General features: G+C 44.5%; 1 protein-coding gene across 7 annotated transcripts in view; it reads right to left on the bottom strand.

Moving 5' to 3' along the window:
* ltbp1 (latent transforming growth factor beta binding protein 1) overlaps positions 1-16,012 on the bottom strand; it is a 76,099-nt gene extending 60,087 nt beyond the window's left edge. For 2 of the 7 annotated variants that reach the window (XM_062463508.1, XM_062463510.1), the window contains exons 1-3: positions 15,177-16,006; positions 14,251-14,321; positions 7,588-7,918 (exon numbers count right to left, since the gene is read on the bottom strand). In XM_062463508.1, the coding sequence (XP_062319492.1) occupies positions 7,588-7,918; positions 14,251-14,321; positions 15,177-15,529 (755 nt within the window). In that variant the 5' untranslated portion in view covers positions 15,530-16,006. Of the gene's footprint in view, positions 1-7,587; positions 7,919-14,250; positions 14,322-15,176 lie in introns of all 7 variants that reach the window. The other 5 variants (XM_062463513.1, XM_062463514.1, XM_062463512.1 and 2 more) reach the window with 4 other exon arrangements.
* Positions 16,013-16,410: the final 398 nt, after the last annotated feature.

The raw sequence follows: 16,410 nt of genomic DNA, 5'->3' as shown, positions 1-16,410 counted from the left end.
ATTCAGAAATGGGGAGGTCGGAGTGAGGCACAGAGGTAAGACTGCTATCCAAATAGCTTTCAGACCAAGTTTGTTTTTTTGTCCAGACTCCAGACTTTTTTTTTTTTTTGCAACGTTGTGACCCTCTTACAAGCTTGGACCTTGGGTCCCTTTGCATCAAGGTACAGTGGAAATAGGCAGAAAATCTATTTGTGTATGCACTTCTGGAGGGGGGGGGGGGGGGGGGAGTTGGTGCGGTATAAATAAAAGTAAACTTGAATTGATTCTGTTTGGCCAGCTGTCACAGGAGCTGTTGGGGGAGGGGCCAGCAAATTTCCTCCTCTAATATTTGAACTTTAAACGGGGGGGGGGGGGGGCGGGATGTGAAGGCCTTAGGGCTGGTTGGAGGCATATTTATTATCATTAATCTCTTCAAATAGGCCAGTTAAATACAGTAGGGCCGTCGACTGAGTGAGCAAATGCCAGAGATTTGCCTGCAGTCACATGGGGCTTGTTCTCTGAATTCTGATCATGCAGTATGACTTTATCAGAGATAAGCGGCTTATCTCTGCTTAGTTACTGGGATGGAACACACACTGACAGACACCAGGGGAGATTGTTGAAATGAATCCATTGGATTCTCTAGGGTGTTAGTGATAGCCGACATAATGACTTATGATCACTGCTCGTTTCACAAACACTGAAATTCAACACTGAATGAAAAGCACCAGTAAATGAGCAAGAAAGTCAAAAAATGTTGGTTGAGGCACCACATAAAACACAAAAGCAACAGGAAAAGATTACTAACTTATTCAAATTACGTTCTTTGGGTTTAGATTCACATTGACAATAAACTCCCCCAATAATTAATGTCAGCCTTGACACAATAATGCAAATTGAATGCTTTTCCACCACAAAAGCAACTCATCTTGTTGAGGAGGGGCAAATGAGAGAGACTTTATTCATCTTCACAAGACATGACTGGTTTCAAAGGCAAGGGAGAAGAACAGGCCTTTTTAATGAATAATTCTTGTTCAAAGAACAGCAGGAGAGATTAAACAGCTTCCAACCATCGTGTGCTGGGGAACTGGAAAGAAGACCATCCATTTAATGCGCAAGTCCCTTTACTCTTACTGTAGGAAGTAACGTGAACTCCACATGACTAAACTGGGAGGGTCAGGTAGTGGTGGAGTTCACATGCTATTGTGAAGTTTATCCCCCATTACCCGAAAGAACAAATAGTAGCACTTGTCTCTAATAAAACACAAGACACTGAACTCCAAATGACCTTGGAAGGGCCAGATCATTAGAAGTGCACATTTCTACTGAGCAGGGATGTGCTTATAAACATTTTTGCTGTTTGAATACTCATTCATATTTTTGGGAATATTCAAAAGTCTCCCATTATACAGAAGTTATGTTACAACAGCACTGCACAGCAGTTATACATTTACATTACATTTACATTTAGTCATTTAGCAGACGCTCTTATCCAGAGCGACTTACAGTAAGTACAGGGACATTCCCCCGAGGCAAGTAGGGTGAAGTGCCTTGCCCAAGGACACAACGTCAGTTTGCATGACCGGGAATCGAACTGGCAACCTTCAGATTACTATCCCGATTCCCTCACCGCTCAGCCACCTGACTCCTGAGTTATACTCAGGCACGGCTAAACTCATCAATACTGGTCTTGATTCTGACAAATCTTTCAAAAGAAATGATATTTAATGAATTTGTTTAAATACTCTAGTGGTTAAAAACTTTGAAAAAATAAGTGATGTAATGAATGCATTTTCGAGACAGTCAGGGGTATCACAGGGAGGGGTTGTGGATGATGATTGGCTGTGTTCAAGTATCACTTCGAACTTTTGAGGAAGCCCCACAATGAATATTCACTCAACATCCACCCACAACGTTTCACAAGAAAGGGAGGGGAGGGGGGCTAAGGCTAAACTTGGTGTAAGTTGTTAAGGGTTGTGGGGGGGTCAAGCTGAATTACATAAGAGGGTTTACTTAGGTGGAGTTGTATAAGGGTTCTGGGGTGAAGGGAAAGGTCATGATTCCTTCCCCCTGACTGACAGCTAATCTTTTGGGATACTAGAGGCCTTAGACAGGGCAACATGTGGGAACAGAGTGAGGATGCATGGGTGTCAGACATACAGGAAACAGGCAGACAGACAGGCAGGCAAGAAGGGAGACAGGCCGCTGGCAGGCACATGGGCCTTGTGGCGCTGGGGCAGTGGGTTGGACGAACAGACAGAGCTAGCAGCTCATTTCATAGCTCATCCACAGTCCCCTTGGCACAGTATAAATAAACAGAATGTGATAGCCTTGTAAATAGCCACAACCTTCCACCACATCCACTGAAATAGACATGCTGTTTCTGTATGAAAGTCTGGAGCTAATGTGTGTGTTGTGTATTATGGTCGTTTTAGATTTGCATGAGCGTGTGTATTTGCTTTGATTCAGTCCTGTTCAATTTAGCTTGAGCGTTATAAACTGTTGTCTGTGTGCCTCTGTGTGTATAGTATATACATTCACATAGAGTACATGCTCGTGTATGTGTGGGTAAAGACATGACTATGTCTATGTGCATGTGCCAGATCCTGTGTGTATGTGCTGAAGTACGTGTCAATTCCTAGAATAGAATACGGGGTATCTTTACGGCCTCTCCACAAAGAAGAGGTGAGATCACTAGGCTGTTCAGTTTCCTTGCCTAGCTTCCTTCTTCCCTTCCTTCCCACCTCACCCTTCCAGGTCTTTCTACCCTGCCTCAGACACCAGCCATAGAGCGCATTATAACACCACCTGTATCATGAAGACAAAAGCCTTTTGGATTATTATACCCACCTCTACTGCAAATCCAGGACACACAATTAAGGACAGCGATAGAGTGAAAGAGAGAGACAGTGTTTGTGTGTGTGTGTAAGACAGAAATAATGAGAAGAGAGAAATAATGGTAGCAAATTAGTGAAGGAGACCAAGAGAGAGAGAGAGAGAGAGAGAGAGAGAGAGAGAGAGAGAGAGAGAGAGAGAGAGAGAGAGAGAGAGAGAGAGAGAGAGCGAGAGAGAGAGAGAGAGAGAGAGAGAGAGAGGGAGAGAGAGAGAGAGAGTGAGTGAGGACCTGCTTAGATACAGTGTCAATGGCAACCTGTGGACATTTTCAGTTGGCCTGTATTTTCTCCGCTCCAGAGACACTCATGTAAACATTAGACCAGCTGGTTTCTATCTCTCCAGCAGCAGGTCCCTGTGCCAGACAACCAATCTACTCTCTCCCTCTGTCTCTCTGTCTCTCTCTCTCCCTCTGTCTCTCTCTCTCTCCCTCTGTCTCTCTGTCTCTCTGTCTCTCTGTCTCTCTGTCTCTCTGTCTCTCTGTCTCTCTGTCTCTCTGTCTCTCTCTCTCTGTCTCTCTCTCTCTCTGTCTCTGTCTCTCTGTCTCTGTTTCTCTCTGTCTCTCTCTCTCTGTCTCTCTCTGTCTCTCTATCTCTGTCTCTCTCTGTCTCTCTCTCACGGGTGCCTGGTCTGCTCATTGTTGCCTTTATCTCTTTGAATGGATCTACTAAGCTCTGTCTTGTAAGAGGTAGGGTTAGACTTCAAAAGATCCTTTCATACGCACATTAAATTGTCAGACCAAACACCGGTACGCACATACAGGTATGCCTTAGAAAGAAATTGGGATTTTCCAGTGTCCATCAATGCAAGGTATACAGGTATTTTGACTGGAGTGATTAGATACAAAGTCTCTGGTTCAGTTTCTACACGGCCTAAACTAATCTGAGCACTGAGTGACTTCAACCACTGTGACAAATTTATATGTATATCAAATATTGGAAGCCCAACAAACAAATTCAACAGTGTCTATTGGCACTAATCTCTGAAGGTGCCAGCGAGAACTGAGTCTAGCTGGTGAAGGAGGGCAGCCAAGAGTGTGTGTTTGTGTCTGTGGGAGGAGAGAGAGACAGAGGGGAAAAGTGTGCGAGCAGTGAGCAAAAGAAAGAAGATATAAACACCATCTCTTATTCCAGTCACCAAAAAAATATCTGGCAGGACCGGGGGCGCTGGCAACGTCCGTAATTAAAAAGGATTCTTTTTTTATTCCCTGTATCCAAGGAAGGACAGGAGCCTGGTAAGTCTGAAAGATCAGATGGGAGATCTTGCTCGTTTCTACATAAACAGATCACTGACGTGGGGTGACCCTGACCTTCAGCACTCCCATTTTGGGGCCGTGCTCGCAGTCAGGCAGACTGGTGCACACACTTCCTCCTGTACGTGAAAACACTTCACCAAAAGCCCCTGCAAGCCTTCCATTCTCTCCCCGCGAGAACAGATACACTTTGCTTTATGATAATGAACCCAGTAAACTTAAACACAGCATCTGCTTTGAGCCCGGACAACATCACTACGTGAGATGGTGGAGGTAGACGGGTATCCGCGTCAATGCTTTGGCTGTGGTAAATTGATTCTGACGGGTGAGCAACAAGTGACTAAAATAAATCTAATTTCACTCTTTTACACACACACACACACACACACACACACCTCATAATAGGATGAGGACATCTCACAGCAAACTCACAGTGAGTCATTTCACAATACATGGAGGAGAGGGGAGGAGGGTTGTGTCTCATTATCGTCCCTCCCCTATCTTCTACCCTGAGTCAGCAGTTACTATGTGTTCCGAGGTGAGTTCATTCCCGCCGCCCACTCCCTGCCCTGAGCCTGAGACGCTGAATGGGGAAATGAGTGTAAGTTATGACGGGTAGGGGATCTATCAGTAAGTAGGCACAAATAATTAAGGACGGCAGTCGTGTTTTGAACAGGGAGCGTTACCTCTAGACATGCGTGGGAGGGTGACACACACGTTAACGTTATTACCCTGGACTGAGAACGTGAAAAAGAAGAGAGACCAACTTAAAAGCCGCGAGTCATCGAATATCCGCATAAATGAACCACTCTGCTAGTCATACCAGGGTATGCTGGCATGCTGCACTCAACATGCTTTACTGGTTCTGTCGAAGGGTCAGGACACCTAACCACAGGGCTGGCCGTCCATACAGACCACCAGGAAGGGTCTCCTAAGGATCAAGCGTACTGTACATTAGCATCTGTCACAGAATACCACAGCATTGATCATTTAAACTCCCATTACATGGGCAGGAGCTCGAACATTAGGAGTGTAATTGTCCCGACAATTCATAGTACGAGGGTCAGTGCATATCCTTAAACCTTGCTGCCGTGGATGTAGGTTCGAGAGGGAGACAGGCTGCCGGGTCTTGTTGATTTGTTAAAGCCAGCGGCCTCTGGAATGAAAGGGCTACAGAGCCACTTGTGCCGCCAGCCCCTGCGTCCAATCGTCCGCGATCCTCTCATTTCAACTTTGTTCACTTCTCCTGTAGATCAAGTGAAAAAACGAAACTTCCTTCCAAACAGCACAGAGGGGCTTGTCTTGGCCCTTCAGGCATGACCAGTAGCGCTGCTAAAAAGGTTGCCCGCCTGGATTCTGTTCGCAGGGTCAGACGCAAGCGCACCCACCAACCCACCCACCCACCCCACTCCCCCCCACACACACCCTCTCTGTTCCACAAATACAGGAGTCAAGTCTAGCTGGAGCTTACACCTCTAGTTATGCCAGACCCAGCTTCCAGTACCTTTGATCTCTTCAGGAAAATCAGCAGTCAGCCAACAAATCACACTGTGTTTACCCCCTGCTTCTGAGCAGCAGGTCTGGGGCTTCTCCAGGATCAAACCTCTCTTCTAGAACAAATAGCGGAATAAACCTGAAATGATCCTCCAGTGACAATGCCAAATTGAAATCCTTTGGCAATTTCACACCTTTTACCAGATAGCTGGCTCCTGTTGTGTTTTAACACCCTAACATGGAGTTCTGTTTGCTAAACCAAAGTGACGCCATGATAGTAACGTTAGCTTGTCTGTCATGATTTATGCGTCGGTGTACTAAGACGCTGGAGAGAGACTCTTAAGTAAAGCTTATATTTGTGAATAGTGTTATGTGGCTAACCTTATGACCATGCACTTCAACACCATACAGACGGCCCCTGTGTTTAAAGTGGGATTGCTAAAGTATACCCATACCTCAACATAACATCATACACTCTCAAGAGTATTCAGTGTTTGGTTTGTGGTCAAGTTTTTTTAGCTCAAACCAGGAGTTTAATGGGATATAAACTAGCGATACAATATGATTAATGGCCCGAGGTATGGATCTTAAAGAATACGGTTTAAACATAAAGATGTGGAAACATTTCATTGCCTTTGTTAACAGTCTTTGTTAAACGGTTTAATGATGGAAACTGGTTTACCCATTATATGACATCACAGAGATCTCAGACCAATGACATGCCATTAAAGACCAGCGGTCACAAGGTCTGTGTGTTTGATAGGGGTCAAAGGTCACAGTGAGTCTGGATGCAGACAGACAGTGCTAGGCTAGACATGTAAAGACTAGGTTTCATATTGCAATATTTTTTAGACCCTAACTTAAATCGGAATTGGAATTCTGCTTTGGGCCTAAAAAGTTTAAATCCATTTACCAATAGCGTAAAATTAAACCTTTCCCTCTCCATTCTGCTTTTGGAAATGTAACTGATCTGATTATGAGTGATTGACCTGTAAATTAAAGGAAAAAATAAATGCTCCCTATATATCATATGACATATTCCTCTGCAGTTGTGAGTGATAGGAGAACAGTTTCCAGTGCCAAATAAACCTCCCCTGAAAAATTGAGAGCAGCTTTGGAGGACACAGATCTGGTAACAATTACACTTGCTTGAGAAACGCATGAAAACCTACAATATTTTATACATTTTTTACAGTGAAAGCACATGAAACAGCGTCCTTAAAATGTATTCATTCACATTTGAACACAATGAATAAACATAATGAATCAATCAGAGCGAGACACTGCTAGTGATTTTGAAACCAGACACTTTACCAGGCAGATTATACTCAACACTGAGCTTCACAATGACCAATTCAAAAGTCTGCATTCACTCCAATTATTATTGTCAAGGCACTGGGCCTATCCATGTCATGATTGCAATCTTTCCTGACTTCTGCTGCAGTGACAGGCAAAACAAACCAACAGCTAACCACGAAAAGAGCCAGCAATATTTAAATAACAGCTTATTAAAAAGCTGAGTAATGTTGAGTAAAGTGACAAAGTATTATACCAATACTTGTCCATAATGAAACTCTTGTTAAACTTTACCATTACTGTCAACGGTACAGCACTTTCACAGAGATATGTCTGTTCTGTTCAAATTTGGCTTGCTGTATATTTATTACTGTCTAAGTGGTCCATATCATTATCTCAGGCATAGAGTACCTGGATGATTGTCTACAGATGAACCTTCAGACCAACTTAGACATTGTTTGACAGAGAACTCCATTGTGACTCCACAACCAATAAACTGTTAAGGGTGTAAACCAAAACCAGATGGGTAGAAAGCGATGCATGAACCCAGACTTTACAAGCATTATCATAATGTCAACAGAAAACAGCACCTAGAGTGACCACATGCAGAGAAGCACGGGGGTGGGGAGGGGGGTGGGATGGGATGGGATGGGATGGGGGGGTGTAAAACTCACTGTTGCTGGACGCTGTGGGGTCGGACGAGGTGGGGCGACTGCTTGACGGTCAGTCGCATCTGGGGCATGTTGCTGACCGGGGCAGGAGCGTACCCCTGGGGGGCCACCTGCTGAGGTATGGGCCGCTGGGGCACGAAATTGTGTCCGTTGGTGTGTCCGTTTGTATGTCCGTTGGTGGGGCTGTTGGTGTGCCCGTTCCCAGGCAGGCCTGGGTAGGAGGAGGTGGGCATAGTCTTCTGTTCACATACCTTGCCCTTTGAGCCTGCCTTGCAGACGCAGAGCTGCGGCCTGAGGCACATTCCTCCATTCTGGCACTGAGGCATGCAGTTGGCTGCGGAAAAAGGGAGAGAAACAGAAAGGGAGGATGTGATGAAAGATGATGTGAATGTACTGTATTCATGTACAAATATACAGGCAGAAACGGGGTAGCGCACACACACACACACACACACACACAAACACAAGTGGACACACACACACGTGGACACACAGAAATGCAGAAACAAATCCATTAACATACAAAGAACACAAAATACGAACACGCACACATGTGAAATTCCACTGATATGAAGTCATCTTTGGGAGACCCATGGTGGTTATTTTTTATCTTTAATTGAGGGAACACATTTACATCAGTTATTTGCGGTCTTACAGTCATAAGAATGCCTTGCACTGTCGCCACGGCGAGAAGATCTGGTTTCGATCCTAGCTTGCGGCACTGTTTGGTGCTCAGGTGGGCTACCTCCTGGGCCTGTGTGAAGTGTGAACGTGTGTGTGTGTTCTGAGTGTCGATGCCCCCTGCAGTGTGTGTCTTGTGCTGCTAATATACCGTTCTTCTTGTTCTCATCCCAACTGCATTCAGTGACATCATATGGTGAGTTGTGGCATATATTGTGAGGAAAAGAGATACAGTAGAGAGAATTTCAGAGAAAAAAAACGTTAAGAAAAGCAGTGTGTGTGCGTGTGCGTGTGTGTATCTTTGCCTTTGTACCGGAGGCTGACAGGTAGCCTGTAATTACACTGGGCTCCATTCTCTAAAGGCACAGGACTGAGACTGTCATTTCTCAACTACAAAGCGTGCCTCGCGGCCACAGCGGCCTGAGCTTGCACACACGCACCCAAACTGTTCTCAGACACACGACACCAACTCCAGATATGCTAAGGCGCTTACTAAAGGATACAGGTCAGTGTATGTAGTGTGTGCGTTTGTGTAGTGTGTAGTCAAGGAGAGGAAATGAGAGCCTTGCCCCTCCCAGATTCCAGTGGGGTCCCTGCGGGTGTGCCTTGCTATGCTTGTCTCACACTCTACTCGTTAGCCTAATTAGCGCCTTTTGATTTGTGAAAGTGATTAATGAGAGAGCGTCCAAAGTGCTTCAAAAGGCAAGTCATGCACCACCCAGAAGAAAGATCACTTGTCTCCCCAGCAGTCACACTGGTGGCACAAAGCAAGGGGCCTAATGAGCACACGCTAAACAACAAGAATATCCCTGCCCTATCCTGCATCTTGGGGCGATTACATCAAAGATGACATCATACTTGTCGTTTTTTCCCCCACTTTGCTGAGTTATGTTTGTGTTTCAACATGCCCCCAACCTATCATTTTCCACTCAGGGCACAGTTTAGGTTTTTTTTGCTTTCTTTTCCGACAAGCATACATATTTCTGGCTCCCCCTTGCCTCTGCCCTGCACCTTTGCTGGACCTGAGAGAGGCTGCCATCTGTTTTGTGAATAGGTCCCTCTCTCTGAGACTTAGGTAAGCTACACAAGAGCACTGTTCTATGACAAGGCCAAAGGAGTGAGTGATGCAGATTTAACTGTTAGCTAGGGAAGGAAAGTAAATCATACAAGGTGACTTTCTGCTCTTTGATGAAACGACACCGTGACCCCCTCAAAAGATCATTTCCATTTGGTAGTTAAGAAAGGACCAAAAGCATGCACAAACACACACACACACACAAGTCTAAGCTTGTAGCACACAATTCAAAAAATGCTGTGCTATTTCTCTCAAATATTTTGACAATGATTCAGTTTATTCATATGGATATCTGGTATCTCACTGGTTCTTCTTGGCTAGGCATGGCATTATCTATCCCCTGGCTGGACTTGTGTCTCCATAGCACTAAAAGCAACAGAAAGGACATCTCTAAGGGTGTACAAAGGAAAATATTTCCTACACAGGCCATGGGCAGTTTAAATGTGAAATAAACAGTTTTCATGACCCGCGTCATTCCCATGCACTGACATCTTGGTATATTCAAGAAAAGAAAACCATTTTCCTAACGTCTTTTCCCTCTTTCATACTTTCTTCAAAAATCTGTCCATCCGAACACAATATGTAGGACAGAGACAGCAACACCTGGCTACATGCCGACTCAAGCAGTTTCGACCTCAAAGCCCAACGGCCATTTCTATTCGAGTTTATTATTGCATCGTTGCTTGCGTTGAAATGGGGGTGAATAAAGTATCTGTGAAATCAATAGGAGAGACCGTGAAGGTTTTGAAAAGAGCTGGACAACACAGTTCACTAGGCATGTGGAGAAAGCCAAGTCGATTAAGACATTCCTATTGCCGGGTATTGTGTTCCAATGTAGTCTTCACCCCACTTAACCACATACAGCTCTTGAATGAATTCCCCACAATGGAAGAGGACTCTAGTGACTGTGGAAGTTGCCCTCAATCAAGATGAGTACTAAAAACCAAGTGCTTGGAAGAGGGGGAACACGGGTACAATTCCTCGCAATTATTGCCTGTTTTCCATAATCTATCAGACAGATTGACTGGTTTCGTTCATAAGAATGACACTGCACCTTCTCTCTTTCTCTTCCCTTAATCCATCACATTTTCTTGCACTCGCGGGTAGAAAAATAAAAAGGGGCGGGTGAGCTTGCCTGAGCTTGGCAAGCCTCCATGTTTGCAGAGAAATGCAAGGTATGCATACGGTACGCAGATAGGAGACGGAGAGACTAAACACATACCTGGAGGCTCTAAGTAACTAAAGGAACCCAGAAAGAAAACCTGAAGTAGTCAGGAGCAGAAAGCCTGGACAGGACGTCTAAAAGAGAGAGAGAGTCCTGGCCAGGCAACAAGGAGAGACCAAGACACCCGGATTATTTGGTACAAGGAGTATGCACGAATCACTGGCCCCATTGCAGTAAATATTAAGTGGGCTTACCTACAAGGTCATGAAAATACTCTTTAAAGTCATTTAAAAGGGATTTTTTAAAGCAAGCTTAAACTAAGCAGTTTTACTGTTGCACTTGACTTTCTGAAGGACGTTTTGACCCGTTCGGACTCATCGTATCATGGGTCTCCGAACACAGGAGCATCCACAGCTTATGGAAAAAAATTCTTAGCTTTGAGAGGATGAGAAGCATTCTGGAGGCACAAAGACCCTTTTGTGAGTCTATCCCATCTACATAACAATCTGGCGTCTTCTCCACATGCTATGCTGTCTTCTCAACACGTGAGGAAAAACTATAGAAGCATGACAGCTTAAACATGTAAAAAAGTCAAACTCATATCGGGAAGTTCCAAGACGTCTACGGGTTGTATTTTTTCAAAGAGAACCTTCATGAAAAATGAAGACGGTGTCTCCATCGTGCCGTGCAGCAAAAGCCCAAAGTGAAATATTTTCATGTTCTGTTTTGTCTGGCCCGCTCTGCTGACTTTCTGGTTGCGCTCGGTGAAGGGAGAAATGGGTTGGGCAGGTTTTCAAAGCTAGCAATTACCATGCAGGTCCAACAATGTGCACAGCCCCGAAAGAGTCCAATGAAAGCATATAGGGATTGATTGGCCATGAGGAAGGCGGTGGCAGAAGTCCCCACTGCAGTGATCAAGGGACACCAAAGACGATTTCTTTGAAAACAAACCAAGTGCCAAGTAATCTGTGCATATTGTATTACTACATTATATGACACTATTTAACTCTAGTTATGCTGATGTTTTGTGTGGAAGACTCCTGGGTTCATTGTCATTGGTTGGTGAAATTGTTCATACACAGGGTAATGCCTGAAGGCATCCAGCCTGTGAGCTGAAAGCAATTAGCATATTCTCAATTAAAAAGCAACTGACTGTATTGGCAATGACACTATTCTACTTACTGCGTTTGAAGATAAATGTTCTGACTGCCACTTGTCTGAGACAGTCCTTAGTTCACTTGAAACAGAGCACTGACTGTGCTCCTCCACAATTAAATCATCAAAAGCCATTTGACAGTACCTCATGAGTGTCTGGAATAGACTGGATAAATACTTGGAATATTTCCCCATCATTACAATTGAATTACAGCCCTTTAAATGAACTGAGGAGTTTGTGTATCTGAATCACATGCTGTCTGAGGATGCAATAAAACAGACCAAGAACACTGGAACATGAAAAATAGCTCATCCGACATAGCGTTATAGTCTGTAAGTAATGTTCATGATAGCTTAATGGTTATAAATATTGCTGTTGCCTCATTGCTGGCCATGGAGAAATTGACTCAAGTTATAACACAGACGGTTTTCTGCTTTTCTGGAGCTCTAATGATGCTTTAAGTGTTGGATTAACTTTGTCCTTAAGACTTAATATATTGTGTGTGGCTTAACATAGAAACTAAACAGGATTTAAAACAGGTTACAAGTTGGGTATGGTATGATTTTCCCAGTTTCTACAAGCTAGCCACAAGATGAAGAAAAAAACTGGGCTTGGTGGGAGGTTGGAGGCTTCGGTGTGACTGACAAGCTGAAAGAACACTTCATGCACAGTGGCTACCAAGCCACGTGTCAGGTGTCGCCAGAACAAACAAAATTCATTTCTATTAAGAAACTCTTTTGTTAGCACTTTCAGGGGTGGTTGTAAAGGGAGGGGGGCGTCTCGAAATCAAGCTCCATTAAACATTTTGCGTGGTGAATTTACAACCTACTCTATCTTCCATGACAGGAGAGGTGGGGAAAAGAAAAGAGCTGATGCTGAAAAACTAATTGAGCTAAAAGATATATAGGGATATGGAGAGCGCTCCATAAAAGACATGACTGACTATGGCCCAGGAATGAATTATTATCATATTTTTCCATATTCCAAAAAACTCATATTAAAGAAGGGGGGGGGTAAAAGAAAAGTCCAGCATGTGTATTGGTCACTTACACTGATTCATCAATCACAGAAGTATCATTCATCATATTCATTACTATTTTCTACAGCAGTCCATAGTTGCAGATTAATAGTGTAATGTGACAAAAATCCTCTCCACACATCGCCTCCCTCTTGTACGACACTTGAAATATTATTGCTGTGAGTAGTGGAAACTCATTCAAATGAGCAATGACCAGTGTATGACCAGTGTATGACCCGTGTGCAAGTTCGAGTTTGAAGGACGTGTGGTCCTTTTCTCTGGAAAAGTTCCTCTCCCATCATGTAAATCTACCAAAACAAAAGACCCTCTGAACACTTTTACTATTATAACGTACAGCAGTCTGAGCTTCTGCAACATTTCATCTCTGTTCCCAGTCCTGTCCTCCCCTTAACTCCTGCATCTGGCTTGGGAGAGTGGAACTCTGGTACTAACATCAAAGGAACCCATGAAAGCAGTGGGCACTGCAGGAATGTCCACTATTGGTTCTCCTCCAGGAAGCCTTGCGCTGCACTTCCTGTGCCCATGTAAACAGGAGCATTCCCCAGGGCAGGCCTGCCCTCCTCTCCCACCCTGCCACTGAACCGCTGCTCAGGACACCAATGGCAGAGGCAACAGCTACACAGTCGAGTGGTGGGAAATCCAATCGAGAAACATGAGCTCCCATAGGAATACCATGTATGTTATCAACAGACCAGCACAGAACTGACAATGAATGATGGCCTGCTAAACAATGGACAAATAAACACAAAACTGAATAGACCAAAACACAGAAACACACACACGCATATACAGACAGACAGACAGACACAGACGCAGGCAGACATACAGACACAGCGCTCCCCTTGGCTCCCTCATATGTAACGAGCTGGCAAAGGCCTCACCATCGAATAAGAAAGCAATCTGCAGCCGGCAGGGCCTGTGCCAAGAGGTATAACACACTCCAAAACATGTTTGATTTTTTCTTCTCAAGGCCCTAAACTCCACTCCCCATCCAGCCTCACGTCCAGTCATTCCCATGCAATAACAGTGTTCTCATGACTCTGCAGTGGCAGGGCCAGAACACTGACAGTCTAGTCATTGTCTCCCAGGTGGGCCGAGTCACAGCCACAGCAATGCCAGTTATTTATATAGAGCACAGCATAGAACACCGCTGTTCTCCTATCTGTCACTACCAATCACGCGAAGGCGCCTTCAGAACATGGCTAATTATATTTATATATTATGTGTAGGCTTGGATGAGGTGCCAAGAAGTGTAGAGGGAGCTAGGGACAGTATAGCGGATAGACTTGACTCGGTATGATGCTGGGATTTTGGCCAGGCGCTAGCACATGAACAAGGGTAGTAAAGACTATTCTGGACTTCTTCTTTTTTCCAATGAAGAAGCAGCAAGGTGCCAGATCAAGAAACATTTTTAGAAGAATTCAATGAATTCAAGGCTGCTGTCAAGAACTGGAAAGCAAATTTTGGGCGGCTGAAGCGGTTGGCTGGTGTTCAGGGGTGGCTGTGGCACTGTGGTTGTGCGTGTGTGTGTGTGTTTACAGTACACTCACGCTTGGTGCAGCGTTGTGATCCAGGGGCCTTACTCCATCCGTGACAGCACTGCCCTCCACAGACATTCACCCTGCAAATACACCCAGAGAGAGAGATAGAGATAGAGATAGAGATAGAGAGAGAGAGAGAGAGAGAGAGAGAGAGAGAGAGAGAGAGAGAGAGAGAGAGAGAGAGAGAGAGAGAGAGAGAGAGAGAGAGAGAGAGAGAGAGAGGAGACACTGTCATAAACACAAACCCACTTGGGTTTAGACATCCACACACCCCAGTAACAATAACAGATGCTAAGTCTCACTCAATAATAGGCACTCAAAGACCTAGTGTTTGATACCAACTATCATATAACCATGCAGGCCCACCTGCAAGCTCACTGGTATGTTTTAGCTGGCTAACAACCTGTCCCCTCTAGCCTAAGGTGACCCAGTAATACATGGAGTTACATTAGTTGTGGTATTTGGAGTTCCCTTTCATGGGAGGTGAAGTTCAGAGCCCCTGGCTACAGTTCAAAGTGAGAGTGTGCTTACTAGTGACACATTTTAGGACCCAGATGGGAGCCAAGAAAAATTAGGTCATAGTCCTGAACATGGATTTACACTTCTAATGACAAGAATATATATTATTGTGTCTCTTGACATAATTGATTTACTTAAATGGAAACTATATGAAGGAATTTAGTGCAGTTAAGTGCGGTGCCCCTATATCAAGTCTGCCCCTATATCAAGTCGTCAAGAAAACTAAGTCAATAACTGTCATCAGCACTTAGTATTGCATATGAGAAATAACTTTTCTGTTTGACGACTTGTTTTGGACACTGGTTGTAGCGTTCTCCAAAGTTGGCTGCAGTGGAGGCAACCTTCTCAGAGCAATTATCTCACAAAAGTCATTCATGTAAAATGAAATCATATAGGTGTCCACTATTTTCCCTTACCCTGACAGTTTCATTTGGTGATTCTGATGAACGTTGTGGCTGGTGTGCCGAATGACTTGCTGATGCTGCGTAAACTGGGTGTCCTGCCGAAGCGGGATTGGATTCGCTTGGTTTCCCATCCTGCGGGTTCGGACCTGGCCACCGAAACTGGACGTGAGCTCCACATTGTATGAGTGGGGCTGTCCCGTGGCACCGGAGCGCGATGAAATGGAACTCACATGCACCCTGTCCGTACCGCTCGGTCCTGGCTGCAACACGTAAAACCTCCTAAAACCACTCTGATCCGTGGAAATAAATGCCGGGGAAACGAATAAACCTATTGAAAATATGAGGTCCCATCTAATCCAAGCCATATCAACTCCGTATCCGTTTAAAAAGAGATGACCTAAAACTTTGTTAGAATTTCCTCGGGGAGGGTCTGATATAGCTTCAACTGCGCGCAGTCCGTTTATGAAAAATAAAACTCCTGTGACTTTATCGAAAGTGAAATTCTATGTCCCTGAGCATATTCGTCTAGCCTGCGATATCCAGCCCGAAGGAAAAAGAAAATCTAACAACGTAGGCTTAATTAATAAAAGTCCAAACTTAAATATGACATGTAAAACGTTAGAAAGGGTGTAAAATAAAGCCCTGCTTTATTCCTGCGCAGGACAGGGGGGAGCTGGGCAGCAGATGTTACGGCTGCTATGGCTACGTCTGTGCGATACTTTACCCCGTAGATGAGATTGAAAACTCTTTAAAAAGTTTCACTGTGTAAGGGCAGGAGTTAGTGTCAGAACTGAACAACCAATCTCCGACAGACATGACGTCAGGAGGAGTGGGACGCGAACGAAGGGGCTGAACCCTAAAAGTTTTGGAGCTGTAGGATCTTACAATTGCCCTAAAAGTCTCATGGAATCTCTATTCTTGAAACAGTCTCAGGTGCGCCTCCGGTAAACGGACACATCAGAACTCCAACGTAGTAAAGTAGGTATTTGCTTGGAAAAAGACATGTGCATACCCCTCTCTCCTTCAATCTTTGAGCTGATAGCAGTCAGCCCATAGGCTACAGCCATAATGCAACATTTCAGCCGGTTCCAATTATTCAAAAACTCCTCCAATATGAAATGATAACATTCGTATGTTGGTTACAGTCCTGCAAATGCAAATAGACAATAAATCTTCATAAATTGGAGCGACGTATTTATAAAGCCACGTGCGCACCATCATTCATCTAAATTCCCACGTGAAGTTG

This window comes from Osmerus eperlanus, chromosome 6 (assembly GCF_963692335.1).
Source record: "Osmerus eperlanus chromosome 6, fOsmEpe2.1, whole genome shotgun sequence".
NCBI lineage: Eukaryota > Metazoa > Chordata > Actinopteri > Osmeriformes > Osmeridae > Osmerus > Osmerus eperlanus.
The sequence above is the reverse complement of the archived record's forward strand: the minus strand, read 5'-3'. Positions and strand labels throughout refer to the sequence as shown.